General features: G+C 38.5%; 1 protein-coding gene across 1 annotated transcript; it reads right to left on the bottom strand.

Moving 5' to 3' along the window:
- Positions 1-653: 653 nt before the first annotated feature.
- Positions 654-17,381, bottom strand: slc22a18 (solute carrier family 22 member 18). The gene is made up of 10 exons (XM_058381962.1): positions 16,858-17,381; positions 11,701-11,798; positions 11,457-11,602; positions 11,184-11,316; positions 4,637-4,740; positions 3,806-3,904; positions 3,182-3,282; positions 2,972-3,073; positions 1,522-1,642; positions 654-1,351 (listed from the first exon to the last, which is right to left on the bottom strand). The coding sequence occupies exons 1-10, from the start codon at positions 16,960-16,962 to the stop codon at positions 1,164-1,166; spliced, it is 1,197 nt and encodes a 398-aa protein (XP_058237945.1). The 5' UTR covers positions 16,963-17,381; the 3' UTR covers positions 654-1,163.
- Positions 17,382-17,566: the final 185 nt, after the last annotated feature.

Raw genomic sequence — 17,566 nt, 5'->3', positions numbered from 1 at the left:
TTACTTTTTAAGCCTTCAAAACACTACATTAAAATTCAAGCATTTTCACGGACTTCCAGCACCCATATAGTTGACAGATGTGTAGTTAGAAAAGTAGAAAAAAAAACTAATATAGGTAGAAAGAGAGCAGCTGTAATTTACTGCTATTTGCAACACACATAGCAGTTAATATTATGGGTGTATTATTAGACCCAGCACTGTAGCATACACCGTCTGATACTCCAGCATTGCTTGACTGGTATCACCATCTCTCAAGGTACAAGGTATGCATTAAAACTCTGTTCTGCCACCTAGATGGTGGAATGAACGTCACAATATGTCTGAATTGCAGAGTCACTGTCAGTCTTCAAATGATGTCTTAAAAAACTAAGTAGCACTTTAAAAAATTGTCTATGCATTTTTTTGATGTATTGGCTTCTACCAGAGTTTTTAGACTGAAGGTATACTTAGTCCATGATCTAGTGAGCCAGTGTCAATGTATTCATTGATAGCAACTTCGGTCTGATTAATCTAGCATTATGCCAATGAGGCTGGTAAAAGAATTGTTACTTGTCCAGTTGAAGAATCTATGCCTAATCACTAATAGGAAAAATTCTTAAATAAAAATAACAGGTAGAAATTGGTCAGTAAAAATATCACCATATACATAGCAGTAAAAGATTCAGTATATTTTATTCATACATATTTGCACTCACTGTCAACACTATTCTTTTGCACAGAGTCAGTCTACATGTTTGTCTGCACTGTCTTGTCTTGCCATCCTGTGCACTTCTGTTGTATGTCTAGTTTCTAAAAATTGCACCATAAGTATAGTTTAGTTTTTATCTCTATGTTTAGCTCTATGTTTGTCTGCGTCACTGTACTTTGTCTTTGTTATGTGTAGCACCTTTAGTCTAGGAGGAACGTTGTTTCACTTCACTGTGTACTGCATCAGCTATATATGGTTGAAGTGACAGCTTCTTTGACTTTGATTTGCATGCTTAACAAAAATGTATTCTTTTCGCATAACTTTCAATACAATAAAATATTAAGTTAAAATCAGTGACCTACCAAATAGTATATACCTAGTAGATTAATTAAAAGTTTTAACATTAACAGTAATACAAATCAGTTACATTTGAAGTGCAAAGGAAATTTGCATACATATTAACTACACACAGGGTTCATCTGTTGTGGGATGTGTTCTTCTTTGTGCTTGACATGAACAGCAGGGTAAAGGTTGTAGCACTGACAATAAACTGAATGTATCCAAAAGATGCCACACCATATGTCTCATAAAGGAAACCTCCAATGGTTGGCCCAATTGTGCGCACCAGAGGCAGCACAGATGCACACAAACCTAGCATGGTCCCTAAAAAAAATATAAAAAATAAAAAAAAAAAATACCCATATATACATGAATCAGATACACATTATACAGACAAAATATATAATTAAAGAGCAGCTGTGGTATAAAATCTTAGCACATGAAAGCAACTGTAAGTATAAAACTTTTCTCTATGTTTGGTGTTTTTGTGTTACCTGTGTCAGATGCTGGGACACTCTTTGTTAGCATGCTGTCTGTGATGACATTGAAGATGCTGATTGACAGCATCATTGGAATAACAACAAAGCAGAACTGAAAGATGTTAGTGGTTAGGGCCTGAAAAAGCATACAAAAATAAGATATGAGGTACAATAATAAAAACCTGTAAGAAGAGATGGAAAGTATGATAAGCCAGTGAGATGAGGTTTCTAAGGCAGTGCCAGTACAGATACACTCCTTAGTGATGTAGACACACAATTACAGACTGCTTTGTGCAATTATTTGAAATGTCCAAAAATGAGCTTGCCACTCAGCTTGTCGCCAAATCACACAAAAAATAAGTTTAATCAAATTATGTCACAGTGTAGTTTGTTTGCTCATACAGGAATTATGGAATTATTTCTGTTAGAACACCATGTTTTTCTCTCATTGACAAATGGTTTGTGGACACCTGACCATTACAGTCATATGTGGGTCAGCCACAGAATGTTGCCACAAAATTGGAAGCACACAATTGTATAGGATGTTTACGTATGCAGTAACTTTACAAATTCCCTTCAGTGGAAGTAAAAGGCCAAGTACAACAGTGTTCCAGCATGACAATGCCCTGTGCACAATGTTTGGAATAATAGAAATCGAATGGTCCTAGATCCTTAGTTTTCTGTTCATATTTATGAAGGTAGAAACATCTGGGTTGACAGTCACCTGTCAGTCAACATATAATTCAACTACAAAATGAGTCCCTAACTGTTGTGGCTTTTAATCAAAAATACATGGTTGTTCAGTTGCAACATCAGTTAAATATTATTAAATATATAAAAGATGATGGCATCATCATAAATTAATTTGTATAAAAAGCTAAATCTCTCATTGAAAGCCTCTGCTATAGTTGATCTTTCAACTATATAACCACATATAACTATATGTGACTATAAATTTGAACTTAATCACAATCAAAACAATCAGAAATAGTTGCTGAAACACAAAAAGGGAATGTGCTTGCTTAGTGGTTAAGGCATTGGCCTACTGATTGGAAGGTGAGCGCTAATCCCAGATCCACAAACTTTCCACCACTGGGCTCCTGAACATGGCCCATCAATTGCTCAGTTGTATAAAATTAGATAAAATGTAAGTTGCTCTGGATAAGGGAGTCTGCCAAATGTAAAATATTTTTCAATAGCCATTCCATCTAAGAAACTAAGTCTGTCTCCATCTAAGAGCCTAAGAATCTAAAAAATACCTAAAGTTCTGCAAATAAATGTTCTGCAGGATGTGGTCCATCTACAAGTGTTCTCAACCCCGTTATATATTTTATATATTTAAAAATTTTATATACATTTAAAAATACATTTTATATATTTATTTTGGCTAATTTACAAGAAGGGTACAATAATTCTGGAGTTAATCATGTAATCTGTCTGCATTAGGCCATAATGTTGTGTGTACCTGTGCAAGCCCCACCAAGCTGTTCAGGCCTACTGAAAACAGTAGTAATGAGTAATCTGAATATCTTGTGGTGAGACGACCAATAACAGCACCCTGAATAACCTACAACACAAAGTAGCACTGCAAATGTACATACTGAAAATAAGTAACTTCTTTTAAAAAAAAAACATCAGGGAAAATAAGAAATCCTGAATAAATGGATATGTGTACCATTTGCACCACACCAAGGTATGCCATGAGGTACCCATTTTGCTCTACCTGCAGCTGGAAAAAGTTCATGACAATAATGGAGAACATGACCTGAAAAACACCTGAAAAACACCAACAAAATGATGACATTTGGTAATACATTCATTGAACATTATTAGTACATAATAGAGCTACACCTACACACCCAAGCAATTATTTAGTAACCCCTCTTGTGGCGACAATGCAGTGCATAAAATCATGCATATACATGCCAGCAGCTATGGGTAATATTCACGTCAACCATCAGAATGGGGAAACGTGATCTCAGTGATTTTTACAGTGGCATGATTGTTTTTGCCTGACAGAATACAAAATATTTTGTAACACACTTAAGAATTAATGGTTGTCTAATATTTAAAAATATTCAAATTTGAAAATAGCTGATTTAGGAAAAAGAGTGAGAGAGAGAGAGAGAGAGAGAGTGAGAGAGATTGATTAAGTACAAGACTAAAGAATGCATGATGGTAAGATGTACTGTATTTGAAAACAAACTCAAGACAAGTCTCTAAGACACTCTTAGAATTTAACAGAACTTAACAGAAATACACAATTTTAGAAATGTAATGCTTTAAAAACTTCACTCACCAGATGGCAGTCCTGAAATTATCTTCACAGTGAAAGTCTTTGCAACACCTGGAAACCTCAGCAGCCTGACAATCTCCCCAAAATTAAACACAGAGCCAGCTGTATGAAGTTAAGTATGAATTAAAATGTCCATATACTTGTACATACCTAGTTCATACATAAACCTACTTCTTGTTTGTGTGCAAACATTTTCTGACCATAATTACATACATATATAGTTACTTTTACATAAATGTGTACTGTTTTTTTTTTAAATTCAATTTCAATTCAATTCATTTATATAGAATTTTTAACAATGGATATTGTCTCAAAGCAGCTTTACAGGAATACTGAAACATAAATGGAAAATGATAAAGTTTAAAATCAAATGAATATTTATTCCTAATGAGCAAGGCTGGGGCAAATGCACTTTTATTACTTTTGAAAAAACCTAGTATGTGCAGTAAAATTATAAAAAAGGCACATGGAAAATGCTAAACATAATAAGTTAATATGTTGGAAAATGTATGGAAAGGGCACTGTATTTGTAGCTCTACATTCCAACACAAGTACAGTACAGAGACCAGATGGCTTAAAGCTTAGGAAATGTTGGCTAAAACATAAAATGGTGTTCCAGTATGAGCGGAGTAGACTGCTGAATGGAAGGTTGTGAGTTCAAGTCCCAGGACCACTAAACTGCCATTGCTGGGCCCTTGAGCAAGACCCTTAACTAAATGTCATAAATGAAGAGGCAACTGAAAACACTGCAAATTGCTACTATATTCAAGACACTTTGAATTAATTTACTTATGTTTAACATCATTTTGTTATTAAATAATTTATATATCTTACTGTCATTCTTTGTGTGTTTTTTTGTGTGTTTAGGAATGAATTTCAGCACCATCAGTAGATTGATAACACTTCCTCCAGCAGCCACACATGCAGCAAACCTCTCCCTGCAAAACATATCCACACACACTCACAGACATTACTGTCCATAATTCCAGAGAAGATGCCTTAATCATCTCACATGTTAGTACAGAGTTACAGAGTTAAACTGAATCATCAAAATGCATCTGAAGACCAGGCTTAAGAACAGACAATGTACATTATTACATTATTTACATTATTATGTACATTATTAACTGAATCCTGGGCTGTCATTGGCACTCTTTAGTGAAAAACAAAAACAAGGCATTAATTTCATCATTTCATGGCAAATCTGACTAATCCTATATTCATCCCTAATGAGCAAGACTGAGGCAACGGTGGCAAGGAAAATGAGGACCAAGATAATATGAGAAAGAAACCTTGAGAGGAACCAGACTCAAAAGGAAACCCATCCTCATTTGGGTGACACTAGAGAGTGTAATTTAAAATATATCCTTTCTACAACTGTACATAATCAAGTGGAGTTGTTTAACCAGGAGCTTTTGAACAACATTTAAATCAGAGTAATTTTTGAGTTTATTAGAGCATAAGATCACTGAGTGCTTTATAGGTCAGTTGTAGTATTTTATAATCAATGCGAAATTTGGCTGGGAGCCGATGAAGTGTGGATAAGCTAAGGAGTGATGAGTTCATGTGTTCGCATTACAATAATCCAACCTAGAGGTAACTTAAGCATAAACAAGTATTTCTGAATCATGTAGTGACATTATATTTCTAATCTTAGCAATATTTCTTAGATGAAAGAAGGTGATATCACTACTGCTCCTTGGCCTTGGAGTGTCACAGATTAACTAGGCCTGTTCTGTGACTGTGTGTTATGATAGTAGCACCTTCCTGAATGGGGTGGACACCGTCCTAACTAAACATGAACTAGTATTTTTCCATCATGTATTGACATTGTATTTCTCATCTTAGCAATATTGCAGAAATAAAAGAATACTACACTAGTGATATTATCTACATAAGCTTCAAATAAAAGACTGGAATCAATAATCACACTAAAGCATATTTTACTGCTGCACATGCTAAAAGAGAAAGGCCACTCAGAGTTACTCTGCAATCAGAAAGCTTACTTTTGGCTGCATGTTGTCCTAGTACAAGCACTTCTGTCTTGTCAGAATTAAGCAGCAGGAATATAGTAAGCGTCCACTGTCTAATGCCCTTTACACATTCCTTTAGACAGTCGTTTACACATCTTATTAAGTTGGTGTCCCTCATATGGCTTTTCTGAAACATACAACTGTGTGTCATCAGCATGAAACTGGAAACTAATACCACGTTTACAAATGCTGGTATTAAGAGGTAGCATATATAAAAGCAGTGGGCCTAATACCTTGTGAAACACCTAACATGCACAGAGAAGTCACAATTTACATCTACAGCTGATAAAGATCAGTCAAATAAGACCCGAGTCTGGAGGACTGTTCCCTTAACACCAACTACATATTTTCTAGCCTATCAAGTAAAATACTATGTTCAGTGGTGTCAAAGGCTTCATGAGTTTTGAGCAAAACCAGCAAGACGACAAACCCTGATCATAGGCCAGTAGCAGGTCATTTACCACTTTAACCAGTGCACTTTCTGTGTTATGATGTCTGAGTCTGAAATCCTGGCTGAAAGATTTCAGGAATGTTATCCCTTTGCAGGTATGAGCATACCTGCTGTTCTACAACCTTTTCTAGGATTTTGGAGATAATGGGGAGGTTAGATATTGGCCTACAGTGCATTGCAAAAGTATTCATACCCCTTGATCTCCACATTTTGCCATGTTACAACCACAAACCTACATGTATTTTATTGGGATTTTATGTTATAGACCAACACAAAGTGGCACATAATTCTGAAGTGAAAGGAAAATGATAAATGATTTTCAAAATTTTTAACAAATAAAAATCTGAAAAGTGTGGTGTGCATTTGTATTCAGCCCCCCTTTACTCTGATGCCCCTAACTAAAATCCTTTGGCTCTAACTTCCTTCAGGAGCCACCTAATTAGTAAAGAGAGTTTGTGTGTAATCTCAGTATAAACATAGCTGCTTTATGAAGCCCTCAGAGGTTTGTTAGAGAACATTAGTGAACAAAGAGCATCATGAAGCCCAAGGAACACACCAGATAGGTCAGGGTTAAGTTGTGAAGAAGTTTAAAGAAGTGTTAGGTTATACAGCTACAACTGGGATTTGATAAATGTTTAAAGGCCTTAAAAGTTTAGGCACATTGCCAATACTAAGAAAAGAGCTGATTATTTTTAGGGGTTCAGTTGTTACTAGTAAGGGATCTAGCACACAAGTTGATGATTTTGAAGAAGAAATCAGTGAAATTAATTTTTTCAAAAGGGGTTAAACCATGGCACTGATCAGATATAGTAGTATTGTTATCTACATGATTATCTATCAAATTGCCTGGTTTTATATTAATAGGCTTTTCTTCCATACTATTTGAAATACTACCAATTTAGTGATGCCATTTACGTTCTTATATCAAAGTGGTCTGCTTTTAGGTATGTGTGTTCATTATACAAGGGTGCTAATTTTTTCTCTCATTGGAGCAGAAAGTGCAACTGGAGCAACATTAGGGTGTACCGAAACATTGACTCCATAGGATCAGATGGTGATCGAATCATGAATGATAATTCTGGGAGACTACTATCTCTGCAGTAGAAGACAAACATACATTTAACACGGTACTGTGTCTAAGAGACATTTTAAATGAGACAAGATATTGGTCTGAAATAGCTTCAGACTGTAGAAATCTGACTATACTTTCTAGATTTAATGTTAGAATTGTATCAAGAGTGTGACCTCCACTATAAGTGGGTCCTATTAGGTTCTGATTAACTCCAACTAAATCTAGGATAGACACAACTGTCATTCCCAGAATGTCTTTTGAATTATCAAAATGATTATTTAACTTGCTTAAAACCCTAAGATTACCTGCTATCTCTGCCACCCTGGCTCCTGGTATACACCTAACCAATGCTGCTGGAGCCCCTAGCTAATTTTACATGCATTAAGATATAGTCTCCTATAACAAGGGCTCTTTCAGGTTTCCCAGCGGGTGCTTCACTGAGGAAAGCAAACCTTTTAGACATGTGAAGCAGAGAGAAGTGGAGCTCCTGTGGGCAAGCCTTAGCTTTATCTTTGACCTCTGAATCATCACCCATTCACCTCTCCATGAAGGCTTTTACAGTGGAGTTAGGGGGTTCCCAATGTCCCCTACAGACACTACAGTCACTAAGTTGCTTTCAGTATTGCTCACTCTCTCTAGTGTCTGGATGTATAGCTATAAAGCTGCAGAGTGCTAACGTGTTTTATCACATGTAAAAATATTTCTGATGGAGGAATAATTGTTAAACATCCTGCAGCTAATGCACTGGACAAGTTGAATGTGTGCCATACTTGATAACCGGCCTTGACTGAATATGGGCTGAATAATAAGAAGATCCAAAGTGGGTTTCCTTCACTTGCTGTCTTGAGCACTTTTGTTTTAGAGAAACACAAGCGTTCTCTACAAAATATCCTGCAAACAAAAGCGGCAGTGCAAAATTATTGATGCGAAAAATAAAAATAAATTTTTATCATTTAAAACACAGGCACTAGAAACTTGTGCAAAATAGGTGACTATGCAAGATTGTACAATGCACCATTAATCAATACAGTAATGTTCACAGAACAGTTCTGACCAGTACACAGAGTGCAAGAAAAAAATGAAAAAATGTGCCAGTTAATATTGCCCATCTTCTAAGTCTTCTTTCACATCCCCACCTGCCAGGGTTCTACAAGCTCTTATATAGGAAGAGGGATCATATTTCCATGGTCCAACCTCAAAGCAGTGGTTTGAGCAAGTGCCAATATCCTTGAGCAGTAACACATACCTCCTGAGGGCAATCTATGCATTCACTGAGTGGTACCCAATGACAGACAATTCTACCACAGTATCACTGAGGAACCATGCATTTAGTCAGTGGGGCCTGCTCTTGTCTATTGATTTAGACAGAGAGACCCATTTTATAGCAGCTGTGTTGAAAGTCCTACAAAAAATTGTAAGAATTGAAGCAAAGTTGCACATATCTTGTGATGAACCAACCATAATGTGGGCATATTGCAGAATATGTCATGGCCTGGGATCTCCCATTGGTGCTCATGGGCATCTGCTCAACTCTGCCATCAACAGCTGGTGCCAGGACCTCCATCTAGCATCATCCTCCAGGACACATCAGGTTTGCTCCTAACAAACTGCATTGTACATACTCACTAAGTTTATGTACATTTTGACAACTTGGGAGCCTATAGGAAACATGTTTAACCCTGTGCTTAGTAAATAGGAAATAAAATATGCTGCACAATTGTGGTTAGTGAGCTGAAACATGCCAAACACTATACCACACACAATTTAGAACAGCTAGAAAAATTCCTAGATGAAGAAGAGGAACTGGTTCATACAACACATCAGAAACCAACAGTGGCAACCATCACTGGCTCCTTGTTATCTATGGGTCTGACTGCTGCAAACAGAAAACAAGGATACTTAAGAAACAAATGCAACACTGAATCAATGATCTACATGAGGTTCATCAACAGTTGATAAACTCAACTCCTTCAACAGCATCAATTTCAAAGGTATTAGCAAAACCATGCATGGCACTTTTCCATGGTGAACAGTTATTTAGTATTACTCAGTAGGTCTATACACATGATCTGTAACAGTCAAGTTCAATCTTATCAATCTTATTATATCTTATTAATTAAGAAATTTATGCAGGCCATAAAAAGCAAGTTAGTGTTCAGCTGACAAGCCTGACTGGAGACATGGTAGGAAGGAAAGCCTTCTGGGGTACAAAAATTCTCTTAGTAGTATCAGTGTATCATTTTTATTTAGTATTGTAGCAAAACTAACTAGGACTAAAACAACTGTAGAAAGCATCTATCCCCATGATCCTAGAAAAGGCTGTAGCACACAAGTTATGCTCGTACCTACATAGGAATAACATTTATGAAATGTATCAGTCAGGATTTAGGCCTCTTCATAGCACAGAGACAGCACTGGTTAAAGTGGTAAACAACCTTTTACTGGCCTCTGATCAGGGTTATGTCCCCTTGCTGGTGTTACTTGACCACACTATTCTACTTGATAGGCTTGAAAATGTTGTTGGTGTTAAGGGAACAGCCCTCTCCTTGCTCAGGTCTTTGACTGATCATTATCAGTTCATAAATCTAAATGGTGACTTCTCTATGCATACCAAGTTTATGTCCAGTGTTCCACAAGGTTCTGTTTTAGGCCCACTGCTTTTCTCCTTGTATATGCTATGCAATGCAATGCATGTGCTTAATAAAGTGCAAAATGAATTATTTGAATGGTATTGACATGAAAATGGACCAATATATAAATGCATGCACATAATCCTGGGTAAGTGCAATCTACCTAGCCTTACAAATAGGTAGGCGGATGGAACTGGCAGAACAGAATTTGTGTGCACCTGGGCCCTATATCGTGTTCATCTTTCCTTTCTCATTACTTTTTTGACCTGCAAACTGGTCAAAAGTGGTTGCCAAAGTGGTTGAGAGTAGCACACAATGTGGCTTAAAAAATTCTGTGCAATTCAAAGGTCTCAACTTTTATTTTTTTTTCTGGGGACAAATTCACTAGAATCCTGCCAAGATGCATCATTCCTTAGATCACAAATTGCATCCGAGTGTCAAGCCGTAAATTTCAGCATTTCTTCAGATAGTCACAAGATTCCCTGCAATTCATGCAAGCAAGTTCATCTTGAGCATGCACATTACAAAGAACGCTACAGCAGCAGAATACCACACTGGGCTCCACTCCTGTCAAACAAAAAAAAGGAATCTAATGCTATCATGGTTCACCCAAAACGAGCAGTTGAAGATTGAAAATAACTAAATATATAAAAAAGCAAGCAAGACTCATCTTTTCCCAGTCAACTGTGCAGTATCAGTGAAACTGTGCTGACAGGATTCTACAAACTGGCTGACAGGACTGGGACCTGATGTGGTCTTCTGTTGTTGTTGTCCATTCAAGTTATGAAGCATTTCGCATTCTGAAATGCTTTTCTGTTCGCCATGTTTATAAAGAATATTTGAGATTCCATAGACTTCCTGGATGGTCAGATTAGTGTTTCACAGGCTTTGGTTTTTCATACATTCAGTGTAAGCTCTAGAGTGGGTGTGAAAATCCCAAGGGATAAGCAGTATCTAAAGTACTCAATCCGGCTCATATGGCACTAACCACCATGTCATGGTTAAAGTCACCAAGATCACTTTTCCCCATTTTGATGTTTCATGTGAACATTAACTCTTAACCTGTATATGCATGACTTTATGCATTGTGCTGCTGCCACATAATAGGCTAATTGATTAACTGTATAGATGAGCAGGTGTTCCTTATACAATGGACAATGGGTGCAATGTTGATGTATAATTTATCTAAAAATACCCAAAGCGTGTGCTCAAGGTGCCTCCTAATGATGACCCTGTGATCATGCCAATACCAAAACAGAGGCCAAGCTTTGCCAGGGCATCTGCTCGCTTGTTGTTCTCAGACAGGTCTGTGACAACCATTTGGGATCCTGAACAAAAACACACAAAGACACACAATTGTTACACTGGGTTAGAAATCAATCAAGAGTGCTAAAAGGCAGCAGGTATTTTATGCATGATGAGCTGCACATTATGTATGTATATATGTACTTAGAATAGAAAGTCTGACCTGGCAAGGCATGCATGAACACAGCAGGTAGTTTGTGCAGAAAAAGTAACAAAGCACTGTCTGCTGCTGCTAGCATCAAATAATAAATGACTGATGCTATGCAGGACAGGGAGAGTGCAGCACGTGCTCCAAAAATATCTGCAAACCTGGAAAAAACACACATTACAGTATCATCAGTACATCAGTATTTCACTGACATTTATCCTTTCAGTTTTTAACTTGGAAATACAATGATGCACCTCACCTTCCAAACAAAGGACCCCCCATAAGCTGTATCACTCCTACAGCTGTCTGTAGGTACCCAAACCAGAGTGTGTCAAACCCCAGTCTTCTTGCCAAATACTTCAATATGCAAAAAAAAAGGTCAAGTCAAAAAAGTTTCTAAAAACAAAATTAAATGACAATTACAACTTAACAATTTATAAAACAAGTCATCAGATCTCTTCCTAAAGCTCAACACTACACTCTGCTGTATTATTGATTTGAGTTATAAAATTTACAGAACTATAACCATTTTACAGTTTCTCTTTATACATCGTTAACTTTATCAAGGATGAACCAGAAGATCAATTTATTAGTCCAAACATCCAAAAGCAGTAAGACATTTGATCTAGTTGACTCTGACGAGGAATGATTGTAAGTGTCAGTAGCATGATGATGTATTGTCTGTACACAGAAACTGCTTATTGCACACAAAACCAGATCTCTAGAGGTTATAGTGTTCAGCTGTAGGTAGAAGGGCTGGCATACTGTCAGTCACAGTAAAGCTAGCAAACTTTGAGCACTTGTGAGCTCATGTATGTAGAATGGACAGATAGATGGCTTCACAGGTCTCCTGGTATAGTGCATGGTAGAGAACTGCTAGCTATTGGGTGAAAACTGACAAGCAACCAAAATTAGGGAGAAAACAGGAGAAATTCCCTCTACAAAAAATAATGGGGAAAATCTGAAAAAAAGAGTAAAAAGAGAAAAATCTAAAAAAATGTCTCTAATGAAACAATGCATCAAATTTTAAAGTGTAGTCTACAGCAGAAAATAAAATTAAACCAGGATACTGTCAATAATAGAACACTGTGGATACACTAGATAAAGTATGTAATACAGTGGGGCATATTTTATTGTTACACATAGGCTTGTGTACCACAATACACTTCCAACACAGCAAAGGACTTTATCAGGAGAAAAAGAAGTGGAAAGTTTTCATCAGACTTTAACCCAATTGAGCATGCATTCCACCTCCTGAAGAGGAGACTGAATACAGAAACCCACAAAAACAAACAACTAAAAAAAGCTGCAGTACGAGCCAGGAAGAGTATCACTCACTCACACAGACGCACACAAAAGAATGCAACAGTGTGGCGGTTTTTAATGCATTTGCTATATAGATCCCTGACATCTCCAATGTTCTGAAAATTTGTGTGTACCCCTGTCCTGATTGATAGCTTTTGACAATGAGATAAAGTACTTTCTTTATGGACTGTGGCTTCAGCAATAAGATCAAGATGTCAAAAAATCCTACAGAAACAGCTGATCTTTATTTGGGGTTATTCAGAATCACTTTACTGATGACAGATGTATGATGATTGCTTTTGGACATGAGTTTAAAGACAACTGGTTAGCACAGGCAAAATATCACCACAAATTCTTTTCAGGAATAATACTAATATTATTATTGCAAACCAACCTGAGTAAACATAAAGAAGGGATAAACCAACAGACAACAGGAGCTAAATTCCATAGCAATTTGCCTTTAGTGAGCCTTAGTGAACATTTGAAGTAGCTTAGTAATGTTAGCTAAATGAACACCATCAACAGAAGGAGAGAAGCACCAGAGATTAGCTCTCTTTTTCTGCAACTTAAAATAAACTGCATCGCAGTTTGTTGTGTATGGGGCTGCATAGCCACAGACCAGTCAAGGTGCCCAGGCTGATCCCTGTACACCACCAAAGCACCAACAATGGGCATGTAAGCATCAGAACTAGACCTCGGAGCAATGGAAGAAGGTGGCCTGGTCTGATGAATCACGTTTTCTTTTACATCACGTGGATGGCTGGGTGTGTGTTGTCGCTTACCTGGGGAAGACATGTCACCAGGATGTTCTATGGAAGTAAGGCAAGCCAGTGGAGGTAGTCTCATGCTTTGGGCAATGTTCTAGTGGGAAACCTTGGGTCCTGCCACCCATGTGGATGTTACTTTGACATGTACCACCTACCTAAGCATTGTTGTAGACCATGTGGACCCTTTTATGGAAACGGTATTCCCTGATGGCTGTGGCCTCTTTCAGAAGAATGTGACATGCCACAAAGCAAAAATGGTTCAGAAATGGTTTGATGAGCACAACAGTGAGTTTGAGGTGTTGACTTGGCCTTGAAATTCCCCAGATCTCAATCCAATCGAGCATGTGTGGGATGTGCTGGCCAAACAATCTGATTACATTCACACAGTCTGATCCATGGTGGCCACACCTAGCAACTTACAGGACTTAAAGGATCTGCTGCTAACATCTTGGTGCCAGATACCACAGCACACCTTCAGGGATCTAGTGGAGTCCAAGCCTTGATGAGTCAGGGCTGTTTTGGCAGCAAAAGGGGGACCAACTCAACTATTAGACAGCTGGTCATAATTTTATGGCTGATCGGTATAAAATAAAACAAGATAAATAAAATTTGAATTTACATACATACATACACTATATTGCCAAAAGTATTCGCTCACCCATCCAAATAATCAGAATCAGGTGTTCCAATCACTTCCATGGCCACAGGTGTATAAAATCAAGCACCTAGGCATGCAGACTGTTTTTACAAACATTTGTGAAAGAATGGGTCACTCTCAGGAGCTCAGTGAATTCCAGCGTGGAACTGTGATAGGATGCCACCTGTGCAACAAATCCAGTCGTGAAATTTCCTCGCTCCTAAATATTCCACAGTCAACTGTCAGCTGTATTATAAGAACGTGGAAGTGTTTGGGAACAACAGCAACTCAGCCACAAAGTGGTAGGCCACGTAAACTGACGGAGTGGGGTCAGCGGATGCTGAGGCGCATAGTGCGAAGAGGTCGCCAACTTTCTGCAGAGTCAATCGCTACAGACCACCAAACTTCATGTGGCCTTCAGATTAGCTCAAGAACAGTGCGCAGAGAGCTTCATGGAATGGGTTTCCATGGCCGAGCAGCTGCATCCAAGCCATACATCACCAAGTGCAATGCAAAGCGTCGGATGCAGTGGTGTAAAGCACGCCGCCACTGGACTCTAGAGCAGTGGAGACGCGTTCTCTGGAGTGACGAATCGCGCTTCTCCATCTGGCAATGTGATGGACGAGTCTGGGTTTGGCGGTTGCCAGGAGAACGGTACATGTCTGACTGCATTGTGCCAAGTGTAAAGTTTGGTGGAGGGGGGATTATGGTGTGGGGTTGTTTTTCAGGAGCTGGGCTTGGCCCCTTAGTTCCAGTGAAAGGAACTCTGAATGCTTCAGCATACCAAGACATTTTGGACAATTCCATGCTCCCAACTTTGTGGGAACAGTTTGGAGCTGGCCCCTTCCTCTTCCAACATGACTGTGCACCAGTGCACAAAGCAAGGTCCATAAAGACATGGATGACGGAGTCTGGTGTGGATGAACTTGACTGGCCTGCACAGAGTCCTGACCTCAACCCGATAGAACACCTTTGGGATGAATTAGAGCGGAGACTGAGAGCCAGGCTTTCTTGTCCAACATCAGTGTGTGACCTCACAAATGCGCTTCTGGAAGAATGGTCAAAAATTCCCATAAACACACTCCTAAACCTTGTGGACAGCCTTCCCAGAAGAGTTGAAGCTGTTATAGCTGCAAAGGGTGGACCGACATCATATTGAACCCTATGGATTAGGAATGGGATGTCACTTAAGTTCATATGCGAGTCAAGGCAGGTGAGCGAATACCTTTGGCAATATAGTGTATGACCCTTTCACGTCTGTCACATGTGCTTAGGGTGAGCTTGCTCTCATCTGTTAAAAGCACAGGGTGCCAGTGGCGGACCTGTCAACACTGGTGTTCAATGGCAAAAGCCAATTGAGCTCCACGGTGCCAGGCAGTGAGCATAGGACCCACTAGAGAATGTTGGGCCCTCAGGCCACCCTTAAGAAGTCTGTTTCTGATTCACACCAATGGCCTTCTGGAGGTCATTTTGTTAGGCTCTGGCAGTGCTCATCCTGTTCCTCCTTGCACAAGGAGCAGATACCGGTCCTGCTTATGGGTTAAGGACCTTCTACGGCCCTGTCCAGTTCTCCCAGTGTAACTGCCTGTCTCCTGGAATCTCCTCCATGCTCTTGAGACTGTGCTGGGAGACACAGCAAACATTCTGGCAATGGCACATATTGATGTGCCATCCTAGAGGAGTTGGACTGCCTGTGCAACCTCTGTAGGGTCCAGGTATCGCCTCATGCTACCAGTAGTGACACTGACTCTGAGCCAAATGCAAAACTAGTGAAAATCAGTCAGAAAAGATTAGGGGAAAAAAGTAGGGAAAAGAAGTATGGAAAAAATGTCAGTGGCCTCCACCTGTAAAACCATTCCTGTTTTGGGGTCGTCTCATTGTTGCCCATCTAGTGCACCTGTAATTTTTAAAACACCAAAGCAGCTGAAACTGATTAACTGACCAGATCAAGATCCCAGGAGTTTAACTGACTTGATGCTATACTCTGATTAAAAAGAGTATAAAGAGTATTTTTTGAGCAGTATAAAAATGTGTGTGTGTCTCATGCTGCAGAATGTAATTGTTCTTTGCTGCTGACCAACATATTTGTAAATTTTATACATTGCTACCTTACATTAGCTACTTATATAACTTCAGTTAACATTGGACTGGTAAATGTCAGCTAGCAAATAATAGGATAATAGTCAAACATGATTATCACTACTCTTACATGGACAAAGTGTAAAATCAATATTATCTGATTATTACTGTAGCATTTTACATATGAATGCTAATATAAATATATACATAGCGGCGCTTCCCTCCCTGGCGACTGTTGATTGGTTAAGCATATATTTTCTTAATTGGCCAGAGTAATGTGGACTTTAGAGAAAAGGTGGCTTGCTGTCTGATTTGCTAGAGCAGACAACACAAACCTGTGGACTGAGCTACAAGAGCGGACGTGAGAAATGAGTCAGACAGTTCCGGATGTGTCACGTGACGCACAAACGCACACGGAACTATCGGAACAAATGCAGCATATTCCACACGTACTAAATAATAACTTCACCATAAATATAATTCAGTTACAATTTCAGCACTGAACAAAGATAACACAAAGTTATAAAAACAACAACAGAAATAAGACAGATTTACTGTGTACAATAATCGCATACATTTAATTATGTGCAGATCATTTAATAATCCGTGTTAATTTATGGACACTTACTGGTGTTATTGAAAACTGGAGGAAGAGCCACGTTACGTCCAAAGTAGCCATCACGTATGTCACATATAAAACCTTCTTCACTTTTTCAGCTGCTGGTGGATCCATGACTATTTTGTAGTAAATTACTGTTGTCTCAGTCGTAATCTGATTCAGTTTTTTTCACAAGCTGTCTCAGTCAAAAATGAAAGCAATCAATCGAATCTATATGTCAGCCTTTTCTATTTCAAGAACCTTGAGGCGATAGTAATACAAAAAGCTGTACAAAAAACTACGGAAGTAAAGGACTTAGAAAATATGAAAAGGTAGGACACTGAACTTTGCCCGAATCACTAAAAACGCACAAATCACACTGTAGGCAATCGGCTGCATGCAAATGTTATAAAACGGGCTTAGACATTGCCAGGAGCTTGTGTTTAATTATTACGAGATTCGACTGAGCCATTTCTAAGTCCTATTTGGAAACTGAGCTAAATGATTTGACTCTGAAAAGATCCAGAAATCCCACCATTACTATAGATTCACTTCCTAAAAGCAAATCCCCTGGTATGCTATAGAGGGGCGTGGTTTCGGGGTGGAGGTAACCTCCCCGTATTTATTCCATGACCGTGATGAACTGAAACGTATGTCGAAGTAATTATTTTGTAACACTTGTTGTTTCAAATCGATTGCAAGTTTGTCATTCAAATAAAATACTAAAAGCCCCCTCCTT

This window comes from Hemibagrus wyckioides, linkage group LG27 (assembly GCF_019097595.1).
Source record: "Hemibagrus wyckioides isolate EC202008001 linkage group LG27, SWU_Hwy_1.0, whole genome shotgun sequence".
In the NCBI taxonomy this organism is placed as follows: domain Eukaryota; kingdom Metazoa; phylum Chordata; class Actinopteri; order Siluriformes; family Bagridae; genus Hemibagrus; species Hemibagrus wyckioides.
Note: the sequence above shows the minus strand (reverse complement) of the source record. Positions and strands in the feature narration are given on the sequence as shown.

What these genes read in the sequence shown, in the direction of transcription:
- slc22a18 (XM_058381962.1), bottom strand. Translation starts at nt 16,962, where the DNA reads ATGGATCCACCAGCAGCTGAAAAAGTGAAGAAGGTTTTATATGTGACA. An exon ending in ACCTTGGTGTGGTGCAAATG is followed by an intron (nt 3,074 to 3,181) that starts GTACACATATCC and finishes TTTGTGTTGTAG; the next exon opens with GTTATTCAGGGTGCTGTTAT. An exon ending in TGTCCCAGCATCTGACACAG is followed by an intron (nt 1,352 to 1,521) that starts GTAACACAAAAA and finishes TATTTTTTTTAG; the next exon opens with GGACCATGCTAGGTTTGTGT.